Raw genomic sequence first — 18,035 nt, 5'->3', positions numbered from 1 at the left:
AGATAATGCGTAAAATAAAGAATAATTGATTAGAAGGTATCGGTGGCGCCGTCTAGCAGGAATAGTGGGAATTATTTTCACTACAAGCTTGGGTATTTTGTCACCGATGGCGCCACTGATACTAAGAGCAATAATATTGTTTTATTTAATAAAATATTCTTAAAAATAATAAATCAGACATAATCACTTATTATTTCACTTCAGTTTAAGTTAATTCAATGGAAAAGTAGATATTAGGGGGTAAATGGGGGTAAATTAGTTCGGCCTGTTTAGCGATGGTCGTTCTGGATGCAAGCATCTCCCGACTCCCGCCCAAATTTCGTCTACTATCTTTTGTTTATGAATGACATGCTCGACAGAAGCAAAAAAGCACAAATACGTTTGGCCAAGTTGATTGGTTCGTTGTAATCGGCAAGATTATTGGCCTTGAAAGTTAAATTCATGATAGCAGTGACATTCAGTTAGGTCCACATTCTGATAGAGTAGATCCGATTCATCTGGATCTAACTATACGTCAAACATACAACTTCGTTCATGAGCATTCTTATCAGTAAGTATCTACCGTATCTCTTATCATTTCTAGACCCAATTTCAATTCAAATTTTCTTCCCTTATCATGCACGTATGTTCGTGATGTATTTCCCAAGCAATGATTAGCCATAAGAAGAAGATTTCTCTGAAAAACATAAACACCAATCTACTTTTATCTTTGGCTCGAATACCACACAGACTACATTTGATTAAATCGGTACTTTATAAATCATTATGGTTATAAAAGAAAATTAAACGGTACGTTAAAGAAACGTTGAATCTTTAAAATATACGCATGTGCAAGGGAATGTCGGAATGTTGTTAAAGAGCGCAAGTGCGCAGAATAATCTATCTTGCGTGAGTGTACGTCAAGGTGCATCAATTATCAGTTTCTCTATGAATCTATTATTCTATATGTGATTTTATAAAACGTCGCCCGTCGATGTTATCGCGCTCCATCAATGTTCCAAGTTAAACGAGAATCAAAACAAGCAATGCTGAAGAAGACCACGAGCCGCTCGATTTCGTCCTCAAACCTCCGATTCCGAGCATCTCGGAATTCCGAGGCATTTCATCCCTTTCCTTCGTGTCGTTCGTCGCTAAAAACAATCGCTTCTGATAGTGTGGCAATTACCCTTAGGAAAAACTCGTCGAGATTCCAAAATTATTTTTAAGAGAACAAAATGGTCACTAGTTAAATGTTATTTTTCGTTTTTCCAATGTTCACGTAACGACTGAAATGTCGAGATGTTGTTTAGCACGAATTACCCTTGACGATAACGACTCGTTATTAACGAGTCCTATTATTTGCACGAATTGGAAAATTTCACGATAGGAGATGTCTTACAGCGATGGTGGGCGCCCAATCCGAAAATTCGGTACCAAGTCGCCGAAAAAGCTTTGCGTGACCAAAAATGAAAATAACGATAAAACCACGACCGCCATAAATTGCAACAATCACCACCACAGTCATTATCATCATATCCATCGCTTTCTCGAAACACCTCAGCCATCTGTACACAAGCGCAATCTATACATTGTTTCTTTCCCCTTGATACTGCTCTTCAATGTCTTGAGAACGCTACTTTATCAGCTATTCGTGGTGTTTAAGTATCTGTATACATCTACGTCTCAGCTGATTCAACGAAGGCAAGCTTCCAAACAGACCTGTCAGTTAGAGATTGTAGTTGGTCAAAAATCAGCAGAGAGTTTGAATAATAATTTGCACAATTCTGGACAAATTGAGAACGAAGTTATGTCACAAGTACCTAGAAGACCTATGGGTCCTGGTCCTGGGGATCCTCTGCTTGCAAAACAAAAACATCATCACCGTAGAGCTTTTGAATTCATCAGTAAGGCTCTTAAGATCGATGAGGATAATGAAGGTAACTTATTGATAAAGAATCACCACATATATTCCCTTAATTCAAGTAAAATCAACATCTTTTTGCTAGGTCAAAAAGAAATGGCAATCGAACTTTACAAGAAAGGCATAGGTGAATTGGAAAAAGGGATAGCTATAGAATGTACTGGTGGTCGAGGAGAAGTATGGGAACATGCTCAAAGGCTTCATGATAAAATGCGCACTAATCTAGTAATGGCAAAGGACAGACTGGACTTTCTTGGTTTGTATACTTTTATTTTGTATAAATGTCAGATTTCTTGAGCTGTTCCAGTTATGTGTGGAATAAAAGCACAGCTTGCATTTAACATTATTGACACACTCCTGTTAATAACTTCATAAGTTCTCTATATAATTAAATAGTTAAGCTCAGACAAAATTATGGTAACAGCTTAAGGAATAACACGATGATTAGTGTAATTAGCATGCTCATGTGTTAATTGTGTATAATGTTTACGCGTATGCGTGTGTGCGTGTATGTATCTATGTACGAATCTATATGTGCGTGTATGCATGCGCGCGTATTCCTTCATTTGAGAAATTTATTTTTGGCACAATATGTTTTTTCATAAGTGGTGCAAATACTTATGTATAAATTAGTAGCCAAACTTCCTATAGCAGCATTTCTAATAGCCACTCGATGCGCTCATATCATATTTTGATACTAGTTAAATAGTTTTTAAATTCCGACGAAAGTTGAGAGAACTTTACGAGTTCGGTCCATACTTAGCTATTTAGCCTACTGCAGCATGGCAGAGAATGTTTTTCCTTTTTGTAGTGAGTGTATGTGAGCTGAAAAACATGGATATCTCCAGTGAATATCGCGGCCCTGGAAGTAAAATGGACGGCGAACATCCCGGAAAGAATCTGAGGGCTCGACGCAATATACACACATTACAAACAGCTCGTTCCTCCTTAAACACAAATCATACAAAAAACACAAACAGTACACAGACAGTGAACATAGGACAGAATACATGTACCCAAATCCCCAAGTTAAGGCCACGTTCACCAAAAAACTATTGTGCCCATTCTGAAGGTACTGTTTGTCTGAAGTTCTGGGCTTACATGCAAACTTTTTATTGCAAATTTTTTCATATGATATTTGTAATAGTCGCTTCTCTAAAAATATTAGTTTTCTATTTCATTGACACATGCACTCGTACTATTTTTTTATGTAGTTCAAACAGTAGTAAATGTAGCTATGTTATATTGACTGTTGCAATTATAGTAGTTTTGCTATAGCATAATAATCTAGTATAGTATTTAGTTAATTAAAACTTTTAGTAAGGTAGGACTATTTATCGTACATATATATCTATAATATATATCTATAATAAATTAGACAACATGCACGAGTATATGCATTATTCAGAGATTGAAAATTTTGTAGTAAAAAATATTTTAAAAACTATTATTTTAATTTCTACTCCAATAAAGTGAAAGCTAAACTGAATTAGAATTAAAATAAATTTGTTTCTTAAAAAGGCATACATGTATTTACTTTAACACACTATATACAATGTTCAAGTATTGCACTGAAGTGTTTAATATGTATATATAGATTCTTAACAATAACATACCAATAGACTTGCAAAACATTAATAATGTAATGTATGTCCGTGTTACATGTTATTATCACGAACGATGCATCATAAATTTTTTATATAAACTTCGATTATGTTGAGAATATAATTTTCTGCTTCAACATATTTGTCTTGTACTTTATTCTTTGCGATAGTTCTTCTATACATATTAGATTTATTGAGAATTTGCATTCGAGTATATTCATAGCGAGTTTTATTTTCCCATTTCCGCATCTTGCACCTCGTTGACTGTATGATATTGTTATAGCGTCCGGAAGGAAGTTATCCGTTCCTGGGAAAAGGGTGGGTACAGCTATAAGCAAGAGTCAGACACTACCGCGCAGTATGGGACGTTCAACGCCAGTTCAATCGTGTCACAGAGTCACACCTATTAAACCAACGTCTACGCCACCTTCGGTAAAAAGACAATTATCTGTACCTGGAAATGGGTCACCTATAAGAAGACCTGGAACACCTACCGCGTCGAATAGTAACAGAGGTACACCTACGAGAAAAGTACCTCTGTTAAAGGGTGTGGATCCAAAACTTGCCCAAGTTATTCTTGACGAAATTCTAGAAGGAGGAAAAGCAGTACATTGGGAAGACATTGCTGGTCAAGAGGTTTGCAGATATCATATATTACCAAAAGGAAATGTATATAAACTACGTATAAATTCATATTTTTTCTCTCTGGATAATACAGACTGCAAAACAAGCACTACAGGAAATGGTGATCTTACCTTCGTTGAGACCAGAATTGTTCACTGGCCTGCGAACGCCAGCAAGAGGACTATTATTGTTTGGTCCACCAGGAAACGGCAAAACGTTACTTGCGCGAGCAGTGGCCACTCAATGCAACGCTACATTTTTTTCAATATCCGCTGCTAGTCTCACATCAAAATACGTTGGGGAAGGGGAGAAATTAGTAAGAGCTCTTTTTGCTATAGCGCGAGAGTTACAGCCATCTGTGATCTTTATCGACGAAGTCGATTCGCTGTTAAGCGAACGCAGAGATAATGAGCATGAAGCCTCCAGGTTGGTATTATGAAATTAAAGATTGCATTGAATAATTGTCGTTTATTTAATTAATAATTATTGTTTAGGCGGTTGAAGACTGAATTTTTAGTCGAATTTGACGGTTTACCGTGTAATCCTGAAGAACGGGTACTTGTTATGGCTGCTACGAATAGACCTCAAGAATTAGATGAAGCTGCACTAAGAAGATTCACCAAACGAGTATACGTTACATTGCCAGATCTACGGACGCGAATCATGTTGTTAAGGCGACTTTTAGCAAAACATAATGATCCGCTGACACTAGATGAATTAAATGAAATGGCAGTATTGACCGAAGGCTATTCTGGAAGTGACTTAACAGGTCTAGCAAAAGATGCAGCACTTGGTCCTATTAGAGGTAACTTGAAATTTATTCGACTTTATTTTGTAATATATTGGACTCCTTACTTTGCATATAGCTAAAGCAGACTGAATGGATATTAGAATTTTGACCAGACAGTCTAACGAACAGATCACTTGTTCGGTATATGTAAAAACTATCATGTGTTGATATTACACAGAGCTTAATCCGGATCAAGTAAAGGAATTGGATCTTAATTCTGTGCGCAACATTACAATGCAAGATTTTCGTGATTCGCTTAAAAGAATTCGTAGATCGGTATCACCTAGTAGTTTGGCAGCTTACGAGAAATGGAGTTTTGAGTATGGCGACGTAAGTCTATGATTTTTAAAAATTAGCTGAAGCACGTGGGTTAAAGATAAATTACGTTGGTCTATCAATTAGTCCAACAAACAAAAAAAAGTATAACTTCGAGAAATACTACAAAAGTGACTTTCTGCGATATTAATTATTACAGAATGTAAATACAGCAGCTTTTACATTTTCTAAGCTAATTTGTAAATGATAACATCTATACATAAAAAGGGAAACGTTACGATAAGCGAAAGGCACTCTTGCTAAGTACTGTTTTTTAAGTCGTATAGCTTTATACCATACACATATATATGTATAAATAACACATTCCATACTCCATCCAGTAATCAGGTATCATAGATTTAAGTTCCCACTATAGCAGTGTTGATATTAGAATTCCAGTATCTATAGTTATACAGTCTATTTTCTCCACTGCTATTGCCATTTCTTTGTATAACTTTTTTTATTCACATTTTCATTAACGACGAACATTTTCATTAATTCTGTCGAGTTACAATTCTTTCTTTTTTTTGTTAGTTAAGTAGAGATCTGAAGATATTATTTATTATATAATCGCTAAGGAGGTACAACCTCATTATTAACAGTTACGGTATGCACTTTTACGTCAAAAAGAAAAATGTAAATATTTGATTATAAATCGAGCACAATTAAGTTGAACAGTATCGATAGGAAGACTGCATTTGCACACGAAACTGCACACGTCCAATCAGATAATAAAACGAGTAACGTAACTGGGAATAAACAGTTTTTAACTACTGATGTAGACAAATTATGGGATAAGTGTAAAAATTAATAGAAATTTAATGGTGTCTTGTATAACCATCCATCGAGAGTGGAGTCCAAGTAGAATTGTTTTCGACACGCAAGTCTTGTAAAAGCAACAAATTGCACACCATTTGACGTATCCAGGAATATAAATCTTGTTATGTTTGATATCTTAAATATTCAGTTGATAATTGTTGAAATGAAATGATATCAATTGAGGTCTCTTTAACGGGGAGCATCATACTTATGAGATTGTGCATCATGTTCTAATTTAATTATATTTCTATGAGACAACGAACTGGAAATATATGTGAATTGTATGAAATTAAAAATATTTATTATTTATAAGTAAATATTATCGATGAAAGAAAATAATATTAACGATAAAAGTATGCTATAAAAAAGAGGTCGCATATATAAATGTTTTTTGATATTTATCTATTGCTTCAAATGCTCAAATAAAAGGTGATTGTGCTTGTACGATATACTCACTGATCTTAAAAACGCGATTATTGTAAAACAGTACTAATAAGCCTCCGTGTTAACGTAACATTATTTCACTTCGAAGTTATTTATATTAGTCTCCACAATTTTGATGTATTTTTATTTTTAGAAGAAGCATGGGACAATGTTCGCCGCGTATAGTAACTCGTTATAATTTATCTTTAATGATGTTAATGCAACGAGTTAAGCTTCTCTGGTGTGATTGATAGTTAGTACTCTTTAATAATAGTAGATATATACGCGTAGAGTCCATATGGCGTATCTTAACATTTTATTTCTGCCATGCAGTTCGTTAAAAGAATTGTCCATTTAATTGTTAGAATTTTCATGCAAGTTGTAATCGGTGTAAAATCAAAGAAAAAAAAAAGTATACATTTGCAGTACAAAGTGCACGCTATTCTCTGTCGAAAAAACGAGTATATAACTGACGATAAAATAATGCCAAATAAGTTTAATTTTCACAGCGATGTATCAATATAAATGCGTTAAGTTTGATATGTATTGCTGATTATCGTATACGATTGATTTAATCGAAAAAAATTACGAACCTACGTTTGTTAAATTAATGTTGATACTTTTTCTGTTTTGAAGTTCAGTGCCAACATAATTGCATTATACAAACGACGTTTAATTTCATAAATAGAATCTTTCCCTTTATATCGCACTGCTCTTTGTTATATAAAGTTGCGTTGCGTTAAATAATTTATTATATACATAAGTAGAGTAATAGCGTTAACTGAATCTTTTCGACGATCTTGCACAACAGACTGTTATCAATATGGATATATATATATATATATATATATATATATGTGTATATATATATATATATCTATTTACAACCCTGGCCTTCCATATTAAAAACACGCTCAGCCTCGATTAAGTTATTTTGCTACTTTTATAATAACTCGTAATAGGAAATTTCTTAAAAATATAAGCATAATAATTACGAAAACGTTAATTAATGCTACTTAACCTAAAATAATTAAAATATGAATCGATTGTTCAGAAATGTTTGTAAAAGTTTTGCACGAACTTAAATTTCCCTTAATAGATACATTTTTGATTTGTGTAACCAAAATAATTATATTGTTAATAGCTTGGTAATTATTAACTAATACCTAATGACACTCGACTTCCGAACCAGTATCCGTGGTAAAGCAAAGAATTTGTTTCGTGAAACCCTAATACAAAAATTATGAAAAATGTATTTTCAAAATGATCTACTTCCCACGAATTCTTTCAATAAATTCTATTTCCTTTAAATGCCAAAGTTATATTTTCAAACAGTGTTACAGTTCTCTCGATGAAATCAAACATGAATATATATTTAATTAACGTTGATATACTCAACGACATCACATAATTAAATAGTAATTTTTTTAATGTAACTGAATAGCATAGTATTACCTACTGTATAGCAATACAAAATACCCTACGTATTTAATATTTTGCCGCTATATAATCGTGATCGAGGAACACATGTTTGAATGTAATAAACTGTATAGTACAAATTGTTCTAGCGCATTTCATTTTTAAAAGGAATGATTGCAGCTTCCAAGTGAAAATCAATACAAATTATTCACAACTTAGTGGCATTATTACATACTCTTCTATTATAATGTTATAATATTTCTAGTTGACATTGTTTACATTTACGAAAGAAATGTGTTGGTTTATATGATGATACTTTTTTTTGTACTAAATTCATGCAATAATGCATTTTTCAAATTATATTTCATACCAAAAGTATATAAAACAATTGCGTTACCTTCGGTGTTATGGCAAAGATTGTACTTAGCATTAAATTTTTATTATGTCAAAGAATCAGTCAGAATATTGTCTTCTACACGTGTCATCCAGTCTTAAATATTTTAAGTGCTTGACAAAGATGATATTGTAGGAAAACATATATCTTCGGTTAGCATAAATAACTATTGTAAAAGTATACCGGCTGTAAAATAAAATTACCTTGTATGTACTTAAAAAACGTGTTATATTATTTTTTTACATTTAACCAGTTATAAACGAAGGTACTACGTTTCTTATAAATTTAAAAAACCACTTTTGATATTATTTCATAACTTTATATTTTGTAATAACGTGGGCTATGAAATAATACAAAATATTGTGTATTTTAAATATTTATTCCTTTTTTTTTTTCATTCAAAGGACAATTTGTTTTTATTATAAGATAACATTATCCTAAGCATTTTCAAGGGCTTCACACCCTGCTGTACCTAAATTACTCTTTATATAACATTTTTTTTTTTTTAATGTCTTCCATCGGTTCACTGATTATTATTAATCCATAGACAAGATTTTTTTTCTCAAATTGGCTCTCCATCGTTCGATATCACTTATCGCAGTCAATTAATCATTGCTATGTTCGACTTTGTGTTTCTTCTGTTATTACGTACAGTACTGACTTTATACAAATGAGTTTTTAAAGGTTTTATGGCTTTTTATCGTCGGTGGTGAAGCGAAATATTCTTTTACTCTAAATTCACTCCAATTCCTTTACCTCTATCGATACCACGCAATTTATTAACTTCGCGAGAACTCAGTAAGAATGGCGATCAAATTTGTTAAGAAAAATAAATAATTAAAGCTAACTTTACTGAAACTTACAGAATGAAATTATATTCGAAGTGTGCAATACATTTCTACTACATGTTAACCGGAAGACACGAAAGCGTAAACATCGTGCCGTGTGACAGTACAAACGTCAAATCATTAGATAATATCAAGGGTGATTGTCAATTGATAACTGATAGTTACGAGGCAATAAATTTTTGTTATTCTATAGTATATGTATATCTAAGTAAACATAATACCAACTTTCAGTATACAAATTAAAAAAAAAAAGGGGGGTTGAACAATAGTGACTCCATCTCTTAGTGGAAGTTTTTATCATTAGCATTAATACTTAAATTACGTTGTAATAATTACACCAAGGTTTACCATTTCCCTGTACAAATGGAGAAGAGTCACTGGAGCGCACGTAAACACTTTGCATCGAAATTAAGTCAAGTCCAACATAAAAACATTTTATCTTCAACACACTTCTTAGAATATTATCTTTAAAATTCTTCGTAAGAAAGTTTTTTTTTATACATTTACCACCGACGATAAATATCACATAACGAGGAAAGTTTACAACTCGTTTACCGACTCGCACAGTTTATTTTATTAAGGGCCCTGCATACGTCAAAGCATGCATCCAAATCTAGCTACATCACAGGCGCCGTCTACCTATACTCTCTATCTTATACTATGTTCAATGTCGTACCTCGTGTTTATCATAAATGAACATTTTTATCTTTGTTCATCGATGATTTGAAATAAACTAAAAATTGGTAATTGTGGCAAAAATATTAAAATATAACAACGCAATGGTTGCATACATACGTACACCTTACGCAGCGCAACGAATGCAGGGCTCGTCAAGGGGCTGCAACCTTAAGTTCAGAGATATACCTCGATCAACGCCATGGGTATAAATCGTTTTTGAAATGATTATTCGATTACACTGATGGATTGACTGCTATGATAGATCTGCTTTTTAATTTATTAATGAGCACTGCAAGATGACCTTGCATTTGTTGAAGTGTTATACGTTCCTATTGTTTGGCAAGGGAAACGTATAAAGGAAATATATATTCATGTGTATGTATATATATATGAATATATATATGTATCACTTTGAACTTTCGATGGAGTAGTTCTTTACAACAAGAGCGATTCAATGTCAGTCAGTATCGGGACAATCAAATTTAGGAGCTTTCTTTACAATGTAGTACTTCAGTTTGAAGTAAAACTGGGAAATTTGTACATATGATGCTGCAGTCAAAATACCAATAAATTTGTTGGAATAGGTATATGACAGAAGAGTTTTTGCAGAAGCCCCCAAGGGCAAATGTATCATATGTAACAATTAGTTGATGCCAATCAATGATCAATTTCATTGCGTAGGATATTGTGGCATGGTATATGCTACCATGGTAGGTTGCTGACCTGGTGGCAATGGTGCAGTCGCAGTCGGTGGGGCAGCGGTTGCTGGTACAGTTTGCCATGTGCCTGAAGCAGGAGCAGGCATTCGCATACTATTCATATATTGAGCCTGTTGTCCGTAATATTGACCGTAGTATTGAGCAGGTTGTAAAAACTGACCCTGCATTTGTGGATACCCTTGTGGATACCAGTAACTCATTTGCTGGCCGTATCCATATGCATACTGACCAGCACCAGCTGTAACCTATTTTACAAAACATATATGTTAATATATTCTTAATCTATAGGATATAAAGCATAAGGTTAGCATGGAAAAAGTATTTTGTAATAGGAAATTATGACTTAACATTTTTTTCATGTTTTAAATATAATCCAATAAAACGAAAAAGTAATATATATTCATAAAACGTTTGAATAACCTGTTGAGCTTGGTGATTCGCGTTTGGGCCAACGCTATTAGGATCTCCGTTCTCCTTTCCCCAGAAACATTTAACAATACTACCGTTAATTTCTGTATTATGTGTTGATTCTATAGCATGTGTTGCCGCTTCCTTAGTAGTAAATTTGATAAACGCGTATCCTTTATCTTTGAATACTCTTATGTCTTGAATGGTGCCAAATGGTGAAAAAGTTTTGGTTATCAAATCATCCGTAATACCATTCGTAAAACCTCCGCAATATACCGTACAATTGGTTGGACTACTTTGATTATATACCTATCAAAGTAACACAAAAATCATAGAGATACAAGATACAAGCATATTTCAACAAGTAAATATACATGTTCCTACACATTATACATACATATATACACATCAATTTAACAGAAATAAGTATTTGTATATCTAAACTAGGAGCAAGGATAATGGAGTCGATGAAAAGTTGTGTCGTACCTCTTCGTAGTTAGGTTTACTATTGTTTGAATGTCGTGGCCTTTCGGATCTTGGTGGCGGTGGTTTCCTGGTGGACCAATTTGTCCTGATGCTTCTGGATCCAAGCCACTGTCCGTTCATCGCCGCGATCGCCGCTTCAGCTTCAGACTTTTTCACGAAAGACACAAAGGCGTACCCTTTGCTCTTCATAGTTTGTGGATCGCGTACGATTCTACAGTTGCTAATTTCGCCAAATGGCGCGAACGCTTCTTTTAATGTTTGCGTTTCGATCTCTGGCGATAAATCGCCAACGAATATGTGATGATGATTACTGGTGTCCAACTTCGGCTGATTTCCAGGGCTCGTTGCCCAGTTAACCTTCATTTCCTTATTCAGGAAGGATCGCTTGTTCATGGCGGCTAGCGCCGTAGCCGCGCACTGATGATTCGTGAATTCGACGAAAGCATACGGATCGTTTCCTGGTTCTCGTATAATCTTGCATCCTTTCACGGCACCTATTTGCGAGAAAAGTGCGCACAAAAGTTCCTCGGACACCGAAGCGTCTAAATTACCCACATAGAGCGTTCGTGGATTGCTTTCTTCGCTCATGCTCGCTCTTCTCAGTACCCCCTATGTGTACTTCCTTATTTAACTAATATCCTTACGTCCCTCGTGCTTATATTTACGGATCACACGTTCAGCGCGTGGTACGTGCATTTACCTGGACCCCAGCATCAGAATTCAGATTTTCTCGCCTTTTTCCAAAAGAACACGGACGGTTGAACGCGAAGCTACACCCAGCCTCTACGTCATACTAACATAAAATGGCCGCTCGGCTACTTCACCACTTTCCCTTCAATCATACACATAAATGCTCCTATAACGCTTCTTAACTTACGCGAAACGACGCTTTTCCTGGCCGCGTTTCGCACTACTTTACCTACCTACTCTAACGTTTCGCGAATTCACTTAAATGACTCGTTACTTACACGGTTTAAATGCAAAAGAACACGTGTTTTTGTATCATCCGTCCAAGATTTCATAACAGGTAGCGCGAAAACGCTCGTGAATCATTGGCCTACCAAATTCACTAGACGACAATTTCCTAAAGGTTGCTTTTCATCGAATTTTCATTGCGCGTCAAAAATATCTACGAAAATATAGCCTTTTTTTATCTGTATACTTTTACATTGTTATTTAAAAATAGAACGCGCTAACAAACTAATATTTAAACGTCAAGTAATGAGAAAAAAAATAATACAGTTAGATAACTATGTATATATTTTGAATTATTATTATTATTATTATGTACATAAGATTATTTTCATACAATTATGAAATATTAGTCTTTGGATATATAGAAGCTTTCGGAAAAGTAAATTTATCAAATGTACATTAACGATGACATAGTATTTAAACTTTATTATACAATGAAACATATATTTCTAACTTCAACATTATAACAAGAAAATTTCACTTGTAGACCACAGTTAAAATGATTATGCGTTACTGTGTACAGCGTATAGACATACTAATTAATAGAAAAAATACTTTCTTTCTACTGGCGACGAATATCTCACTCGTTTGTTATGCTTTAATATAAGCTGGATAATTAATATACATCGATTTCCCAATAGAACTAATTATCTACAAACATTGTATTATTGCATTCGTATCACTAATACAAACATAGTTTTATTAATACATTTTTTTTTTCGCCGTACATTTAATTGTCGTAAACAATTATTTGACATGCAATCAATTTTAATTAGTATTGCACTGATTATTTATTTCCCTATCGCGCGAATGGAAGCAATAATTACCACGTTTAGAATTTTCATTGCGTGCCAGCTTATACGAGCAATGGTTACGTTTATAAAACCAGATACATAAACTTAAATTGCATATTAATAAAAATTCATTGGTTCGTGGCTATTCAGTCTTCATGAAATATTAAACATTACGTAAATATGTAGCGGGATCTTGAAAAAATGTCATGTTCCGTATTTTTAAACCGGACCGTACGAATGTTTCGTGCATTCAAATTATTCCCGTTATTTACATAAAAATAAGAAGAGAATATTAGACAATGTGCTTTAACGTAATGTAAAACGAATACTTATCGAATGTTTGTGATGATTCTGAGTATTGCGATTCTCAAGTGCCTGTACAAATTATATACACATCGTAGAAAATTATTTAAATTGTAATACTTTCCCTCAAGTCTGTTACGTTTGAAATTGAGTAACGAGAAGCTTCGTTGCTTTGGCAATATCGTAAGCACACGAACGTACTTGTTGAAGACAGCGATCCATGTGCTCAACGTCGCTGGTACATCTTTGAAGACCAGAACATTCTGCTTGGAGCCTACCTGTGTTACCGTTTAGTTGTCGTAAAGCAGATCTGATGTTTTCTTCGATGGGATTCTATAACAAAAACCATTAAGAATACACTTATTCATAGTAAAATGAAAATCTCAAGATTACTTGACTTACGCGACTTACTTGAGGAAATATAGCCGTGAGCTCGGCAACAGCGACTCGAATTCTTTCCGCGCAAGGTACGAAAGCTTCTCGTTGCTTCGGATCTTGCATAGCCATCCAGAGTTCTTGAATTCTCCTTGTAACTTGTTCAGTCCTTCGAGTGACCTCTTCACTGGGAGGAAGACTGGGAGCGCCGCATGCCCATAGACTTTGCGTGTTGCCGCGAGACATGGTTTCTGGGTCTCGTTTTGTCTATTTTTTAGATTTACATACGCAATTACTAAGTGGAGCCTGTTTATATAAGATTTACAGAGATAAATAAAAGGGTTTCGATATCGATACCTGACATATAGTCGTTGACCACGAGCTGGGTTTTCGTAAACCTTCTCTTGTTTCATACATAGACGCAGGTCGCTGATTGCTTCTATTAAGGGATGTTTTTATATCCAGTACGGGTTCCAACTCTGGTTCTTGTTCTCCGCCGACATGACCATTGATAATACCATCAGTAGACTCTTTCATCTACAAGATTCGCGGGTTAGATTTCGATTTACCAACAAGTAAACAATTTTGTATAGGTTATTCTCCTTACGTGAATCATTTTTTTTAACTCGTTATTCTCATGCGTAAGTTTTTCTACGGTATTCTGCAATGTATGTATCTGCTCGCGAAGATCTCTGACGGTAGATTCAGAAAGAGTTAATTGCTTTTTCAGAACTTCTACAACGGACGGAAGACCCTTGGCTAATGGTGCAAAGGCTTCCTGCAATAGTATTTTAATACAACCTGTAAGATGTTATTTTTAGGCGAAGAATAAAGTAAAAGGTATTATGAGTCACGCTACGTGATTGTTACGAAACAAAACACATAATTAACATGTCTGTGTTACAAATTTTAGTAAAGTATGAATTGTAAAAAGGTGAGATAATGCAGATAATTAATAGTAAAAGTACGATATTTAAATTTATGTAATTCTGGCAATGGCTGCACATGCACTAACAGACCTGTGCACTTGCCTAGTAGCACTGTCTACAGAAGAGCCATGTACTTAGCCGATTCCTTATTCTTCTTTTCGTTACTAGTGCCGGTACCTTTAATACGTTACCACACAATTTTATCTATTCTAATAAGTATCTTATCATCCATCTTTTTTTTCCATTAATACACATTATATTTTATATTATATTTTTCGTGTTTGCAAGAATATGTCATACTTCATATCGAAATACTCTAATACTCACCTCGTTGTCCATTTTAAACTGTAACGTTGAATACTCAGGCACTGCATTGTCTGTCGATGTTAACGCGGAATCGTCGTCAGAAGCAACGCTATCGTATAATGGTTCATCGTCAGACATTTGCGATCCGTATTTTCCCAGTTGTGCTTTACGATGTATAGAAACAGCTGGATCTAATAATCAGTGTGTATATTTGGATAATTATAATTACTACAATATACAATGTATATTTCTTATTTTTGACAAACCTTGAAGAGGCGAATTACTTGTAACCATATGTCTTCTACGAGCTTCAATGAGCAGATCTATAATAAGTGTAGCGAATTCCTTTGGTGTAAATCTTGCTAGCTTTTGTCTACCTTGATTTCTCGTAGAAGAAAGTTGCGGATTAACTGGTAGAAAAGGTACTGTACATCTATCTGGCGAAGATGCAGTTGCAAACCAAACTATTTAAGGAACATAAGATTAAAACTGTCAACGTAGTAAATAAATTATTAAATAACATGCTAGTTACAAAGACTTTATACTCTCTATATTTATATTTCTATTTACAATTATCAGACTATAACTTAAAGCTAAAAGCAATCGTTACAGAAACTAAAAGCTTGTTCAACTCACCTCTCCTTAAAAATGATGCAATAAAAAAAGCATGCATGTTAATTTGGTAATGTATAATAGAGGGGATTCAAAATTATATATATATATATAAATATGAAATCTCTATTCAAAATGAATTAGTTACTCCTGTATTTCTTTAAGAAATAACTACACTTTAAGTCCATCATATATGATTACTATAGAGTATTCTTTCTAGATGCTAATCTATTAATTGAAGTGACTGTTAATGTGGAGGGATATTATTTATTTACTTACTTTCTTCATTCTCTCGACGATCTACTTCGTCATATACGTCCATTGCTAATTCTTCCAACAAATGATTTGGTAACTGAACAAAGAAAGTCCAAATATTATATTTTATACCATTATACTACGCGAAATTTAGTGTACCTACCAACTGTAATCTATTCCTTCCTTCTAAGCATAGGTCACTTTGTTCCAATAATAATGTACATTCAGGAATAATTATATGTTCATCCATTCCATGATCTGGCTTACGTGAACATATGTAATATGTCAGTCTGTCTGTTACTTCATACATGCATTCAACTATACGTTCAGACAAGTCTACATGCCCTGCCATTCTGTAAAAGTAAAATTTTCATTATTATGTCAGAACAATTTTTTTATTAGTAACATATAATATGGAGCATATTGATGCATACTTAGCAATTTCAGCAGGTGTTTGCCCATTTGAATCAATTATGCTGGGATTCCCACCATTGGCTATTAAAAGTTCTAACTGCAAAGCTTGTCCTGCGCGAGCAGCTACATGTAAAGGTGTTGTACCTTTCTCCTGTAAAACCATGCATTATACTTTGTATTTCTACTACGAAACTATCTATTAATACTTTATGCGCAAATACCTTGTAAAAATAATTTGGATTAGCACCTTGTGCAAGCAGTCTTAATGAAGTTTCTAAATTACTTGTACGGACACTACTGTGTAACTGCCTACTTAATTCCTCTTCGCTACAGGATTCCTCCTTACTTGGACGTAATATAAAGGCTAAATGTTGATGTTTCGCCCTAATAAAATCATCCTTTACTGGACTAAAAAGATCAAAAATGAACTGACAATTAAAATGTTTTACCTTCTATTACATTGTGATAGAAATTATACTAACTGCAATGGATCTTTAGCTTGTGGCTTTCTTCTACTAATTTTTGAGTTACTAGGATCTAAAAGGGAATGTTCCCAAATACTGTTTGCTCCATTATCATTTAATGTATGCACCATCTACAAAACATAGTCAAAGTTAAATGTAAAATTAGTGTTGTTTGAGTTATACATTATAGATATTATTCAAGCTTACTAACATTGAGTAAATTTGTATGCCAGATGCTCTTGTGAAGTGACTTTATATTGGATATATGACGGCCAAGACTACGATGTATGCCACAACAATCATCGCATAACAAAATGGCTCTATTCAATGAAGCCCATCCTGGTTCTAAAAAAATATAATTATAAACTTCACTTTCATACAATATTAACAGTTAAATACAAAACTGTAAGCAATCTAAAGGGATACATTAAATGACACCAACCATATAAATAGAGTACATTAAAAACACTGACTTTTATTGAGATAAATGAATTAAATTACTTATTACTAATATCTGATTAATTTCTCTGTATACACATTATTTAATGCACGCATAGAGCATACCTAAAGGTGAGACGTGAAAATTATAACGACGTAATCAACATTAACCTTCTTTACATGATTTGCTCAGTTATTTTAACCAATTAAAAAAACTATTTTTTATTGGGATCTTATTATGCAACAACATAAGCAGATAAAGAGATATAAGAAAGACGATACATCGAATAAATAATGAAAGGGAAGAATGCATTTACCGAGGGCTCCGCAGTCTGCGCATATATCCGTGTTAATTCTATGCTTCGGTCGAGCCATTCTCTCTACCTTTTATCTCGTTAAGCTGCACAATATTTTCGGACTAGTTATCAAATGTTTACAATATACGACATAATGCACGGCCTGTTTTAAGAACAAGAATGTCGTAGACAAAATTGTAAAACGTAAACCCTCGGTGTCGATGTCATTATATACTCGTTAATAATTCGACCGTGACAGGAGTCATCAGGAGTCATCCAGAGTCATCCAGTCATCTCACGCGAGCCTGAGACCTGAGATGGTGTTGGATGGTGTTATACGTTGTACATACTCTGTTTCTGTTATACTCTGTTGTACTCTTGTTGTACCATTGATTAAGCATCCTAGCAGACACGCATTCACAATATACTTTTCCCTACATTACTTTA

At 34.0% G+C, this 18,035-nt stretch overlaps 3 protein-coding genes and 1 long non-coding RNA gene across 7 annotated transcripts; 1 reads left to right on the top strand and 3 right to left on the bottom strand.

The window, feature by feature from the left end:
• Positions 1-317: 317 nt before the first annotated feature.
• On the top strand, positions 318-8,347 carry LOC128879450 (spastin). Of its 4 annotated transcripts, XM_054128592.1 has the most exons (8): positions 318-550; positions 1,643-1,916; positions 1,986-2,156; positions 2,712-2,972; positions 3,788-4,140; positions 4,223-4,554; positions 4,623-4,933; positions 5,097-8,347. In XM_054128592.1, exons 2-8 carry the CDS (start codon positions 1,787-1,789, stop codon positions 5,258-5,260), a joined length of 1,722 nt encoding a protein of 573 aa, XP_053984567.1. In that variant the 5' UTR covers positions 318-550; positions 1,643-1,786; the 3' UTR covers positions 5,261-8,347. The 4 variants fall into 4 exon arrangements, with proteins under 4 accessions (XP_053984567.1, XP_053984565.1, XP_053984564.1 ...); XM_054128590.1 differs by lacking the exon at positions 318-550 and having other exon boundaries at positions 570-1,916; positions 1,995-2,156; XM_054128589.1 differs by lacking the exon at positions 318-550 and having other exon boundaries at positions 572-1,916.
• LOC128879453 (uncharacterized) lies at positions 2,980-4,400 on the bottom strand. The gene is made up of 3 exons (XR_008457640.1): positions 4,260-4,400; positions 3,959-4,092; positions 2,980-3,811 (listed from the first exon to the last, which is right to left on the bottom strand). It is a non-coding gene; the product is annotated as an uncharacterized LOC128879453 (long non-coding RNA).
• Positions 8,348-8,831: 484 nt separating the features above from the next.
• On the bottom strand, positions 8,832-12,450 carry LOC128879452 (nucleolysin TIAR). Its single transcript, XM_054128593.1, has 3 exons — positions 11,428-12,450; positions 10,954-11,250; positions 8,832-10,778 (listed from the first exon to the last, which is right to left on the bottom strand). Exons 1-3 carry the CDS (start codon positions 12,013-12,015, stop codon positions 10,485-10,487), a joined length of 1,179 nt encoding a protein of 392 aa, XP_053984568.1. The 5' UTR covers positions 12,016-12,450; the 3' UTR covers positions 8,832-10,484.
• Positions 12,451-12,680: 230 nt separating this feature from the next.
• LOC128879159 (ARF GTPase-activating protein GIT1) lies at positions 12,681-17,982 on the bottom strand. The gene is made up of 13 exons (XM_054128057.1): positions 17,610-17,982; positions 17,066-17,199; positions 16,873-16,985; positions 16,612-16,798; positions 16,411-16,541; positions 16,140-16,329; positions 16,001-16,073; positions 15,376-15,573; positions 15,131-15,300; positions 14,482-14,652; positions 14,232-14,411; positions 13,911-14,141; positions 12,681-13,832 (listed from the first exon to the last, which is right to left on the bottom strand). Exons 1-13 carry the CDS (start codon positions 17,665-17,667, stop codon positions 13,635-13,637), a joined length of 2,034 nt encoding a protein of 677 aa, XP_053984032.1. The 5' UTR covers positions 17,668-17,982; the 3' UTR covers positions 12,681-13,634.
• Between the last annotated feature and the right edge of the window lie 53 nt (positions 17,983-18,035).

This window comes from Hylaeus volcanicus, chromosome 7, assembly GCF_026283585.1.
Source record: "Hylaeus volcanicus isolate JK05 chromosome 7, UHH_iyHylVolc1.0_haploid, whole genome shotgun sequence".
NCBI lineage: Eukaryota > Metazoa > Arthropoda > Insecta > Hymenoptera > Colletidae > Hylaeus > Hylaeus volcanicus.
The sequence above is the reverse complement of the archived record's forward strand: the minus strand, read 5'-3'. Positions and strand labels throughout refer to the sequence as shown.

What these genes read in the sequence shown, in the direction of transcription:
- LOC128879450 (XM_054128589.1), top strand. Translation starts at nt 1,370, where the DNA reads ATGTCTTACAGCGATGGTGGGCGCCCAATCCGAAAATTCGGTACCAAG. An exon ending in GGACAGACTGGACTTTCTTG is followed by an intron (nt 2,157 to 2,711) that starts GTTTGTATACTT and finishes TCCTTTTTGTAG; the next exon opens with TGAGTGTATGTGAGCTGAAA. An exon ending in AGCACTTGGTCCTATTAGAG is followed by an intron (nt 4,934 to 5,096) that starts GTAACTTGAAAT and finishes GATATTACACAG; the next exon opens with AGCTTAATCCGGATCAAGTA.
- LOC128879452 (XM_054128593.1), bottom strand. Translation starts at nt 12,015, where the DNA reads ATGAGCGAAGAAAGCAATCCACGAACGCTCTATGTGGGTAATTTAGAC. An exon ending in GTAAACCTAACTACGAAGAG is followed by an intron (nt 11,251 to 11,427) that starts GTACGACACAAC and finishes TTACTTTGATAG; the next exon opens with GTATATAATCAAAGTAGTCC. An exon ending in CGAATCACCAAGCTCAACAG is followed by an intron (nt 10,779 to 10,953) that starts GTTATTCAAACG and finishes TTTGTAAAATAG; the next exon opens with GTTACAGCTGGTGCTGGTCA.
- LOC128879159 (XM_054128057.1), bottom strand. Translation starts at nt 17,667, where the DNA reads ATGGCTCGACCGAAGCATAGAATTAACACGGATATATGCGCAGACTGC. An exon ending in TCGTCGAGAGAATGAAGAAA is followed by an intron (nt 15,574 to 16,000) that starts GTAAGTAAATAA and finishes TTCCTTAAATAG; the next exon opens with TTTGGTTTGCAACTGCATCT. An exon ending in GGTCAACGACTATATGTCAG is followed by an intron (nt 14,142 to 14,231) that starts GTATCGATATCG and finishes TCTAAAAAATAG; the next exon opens with ACAAAACGAGACCCAGAAAC.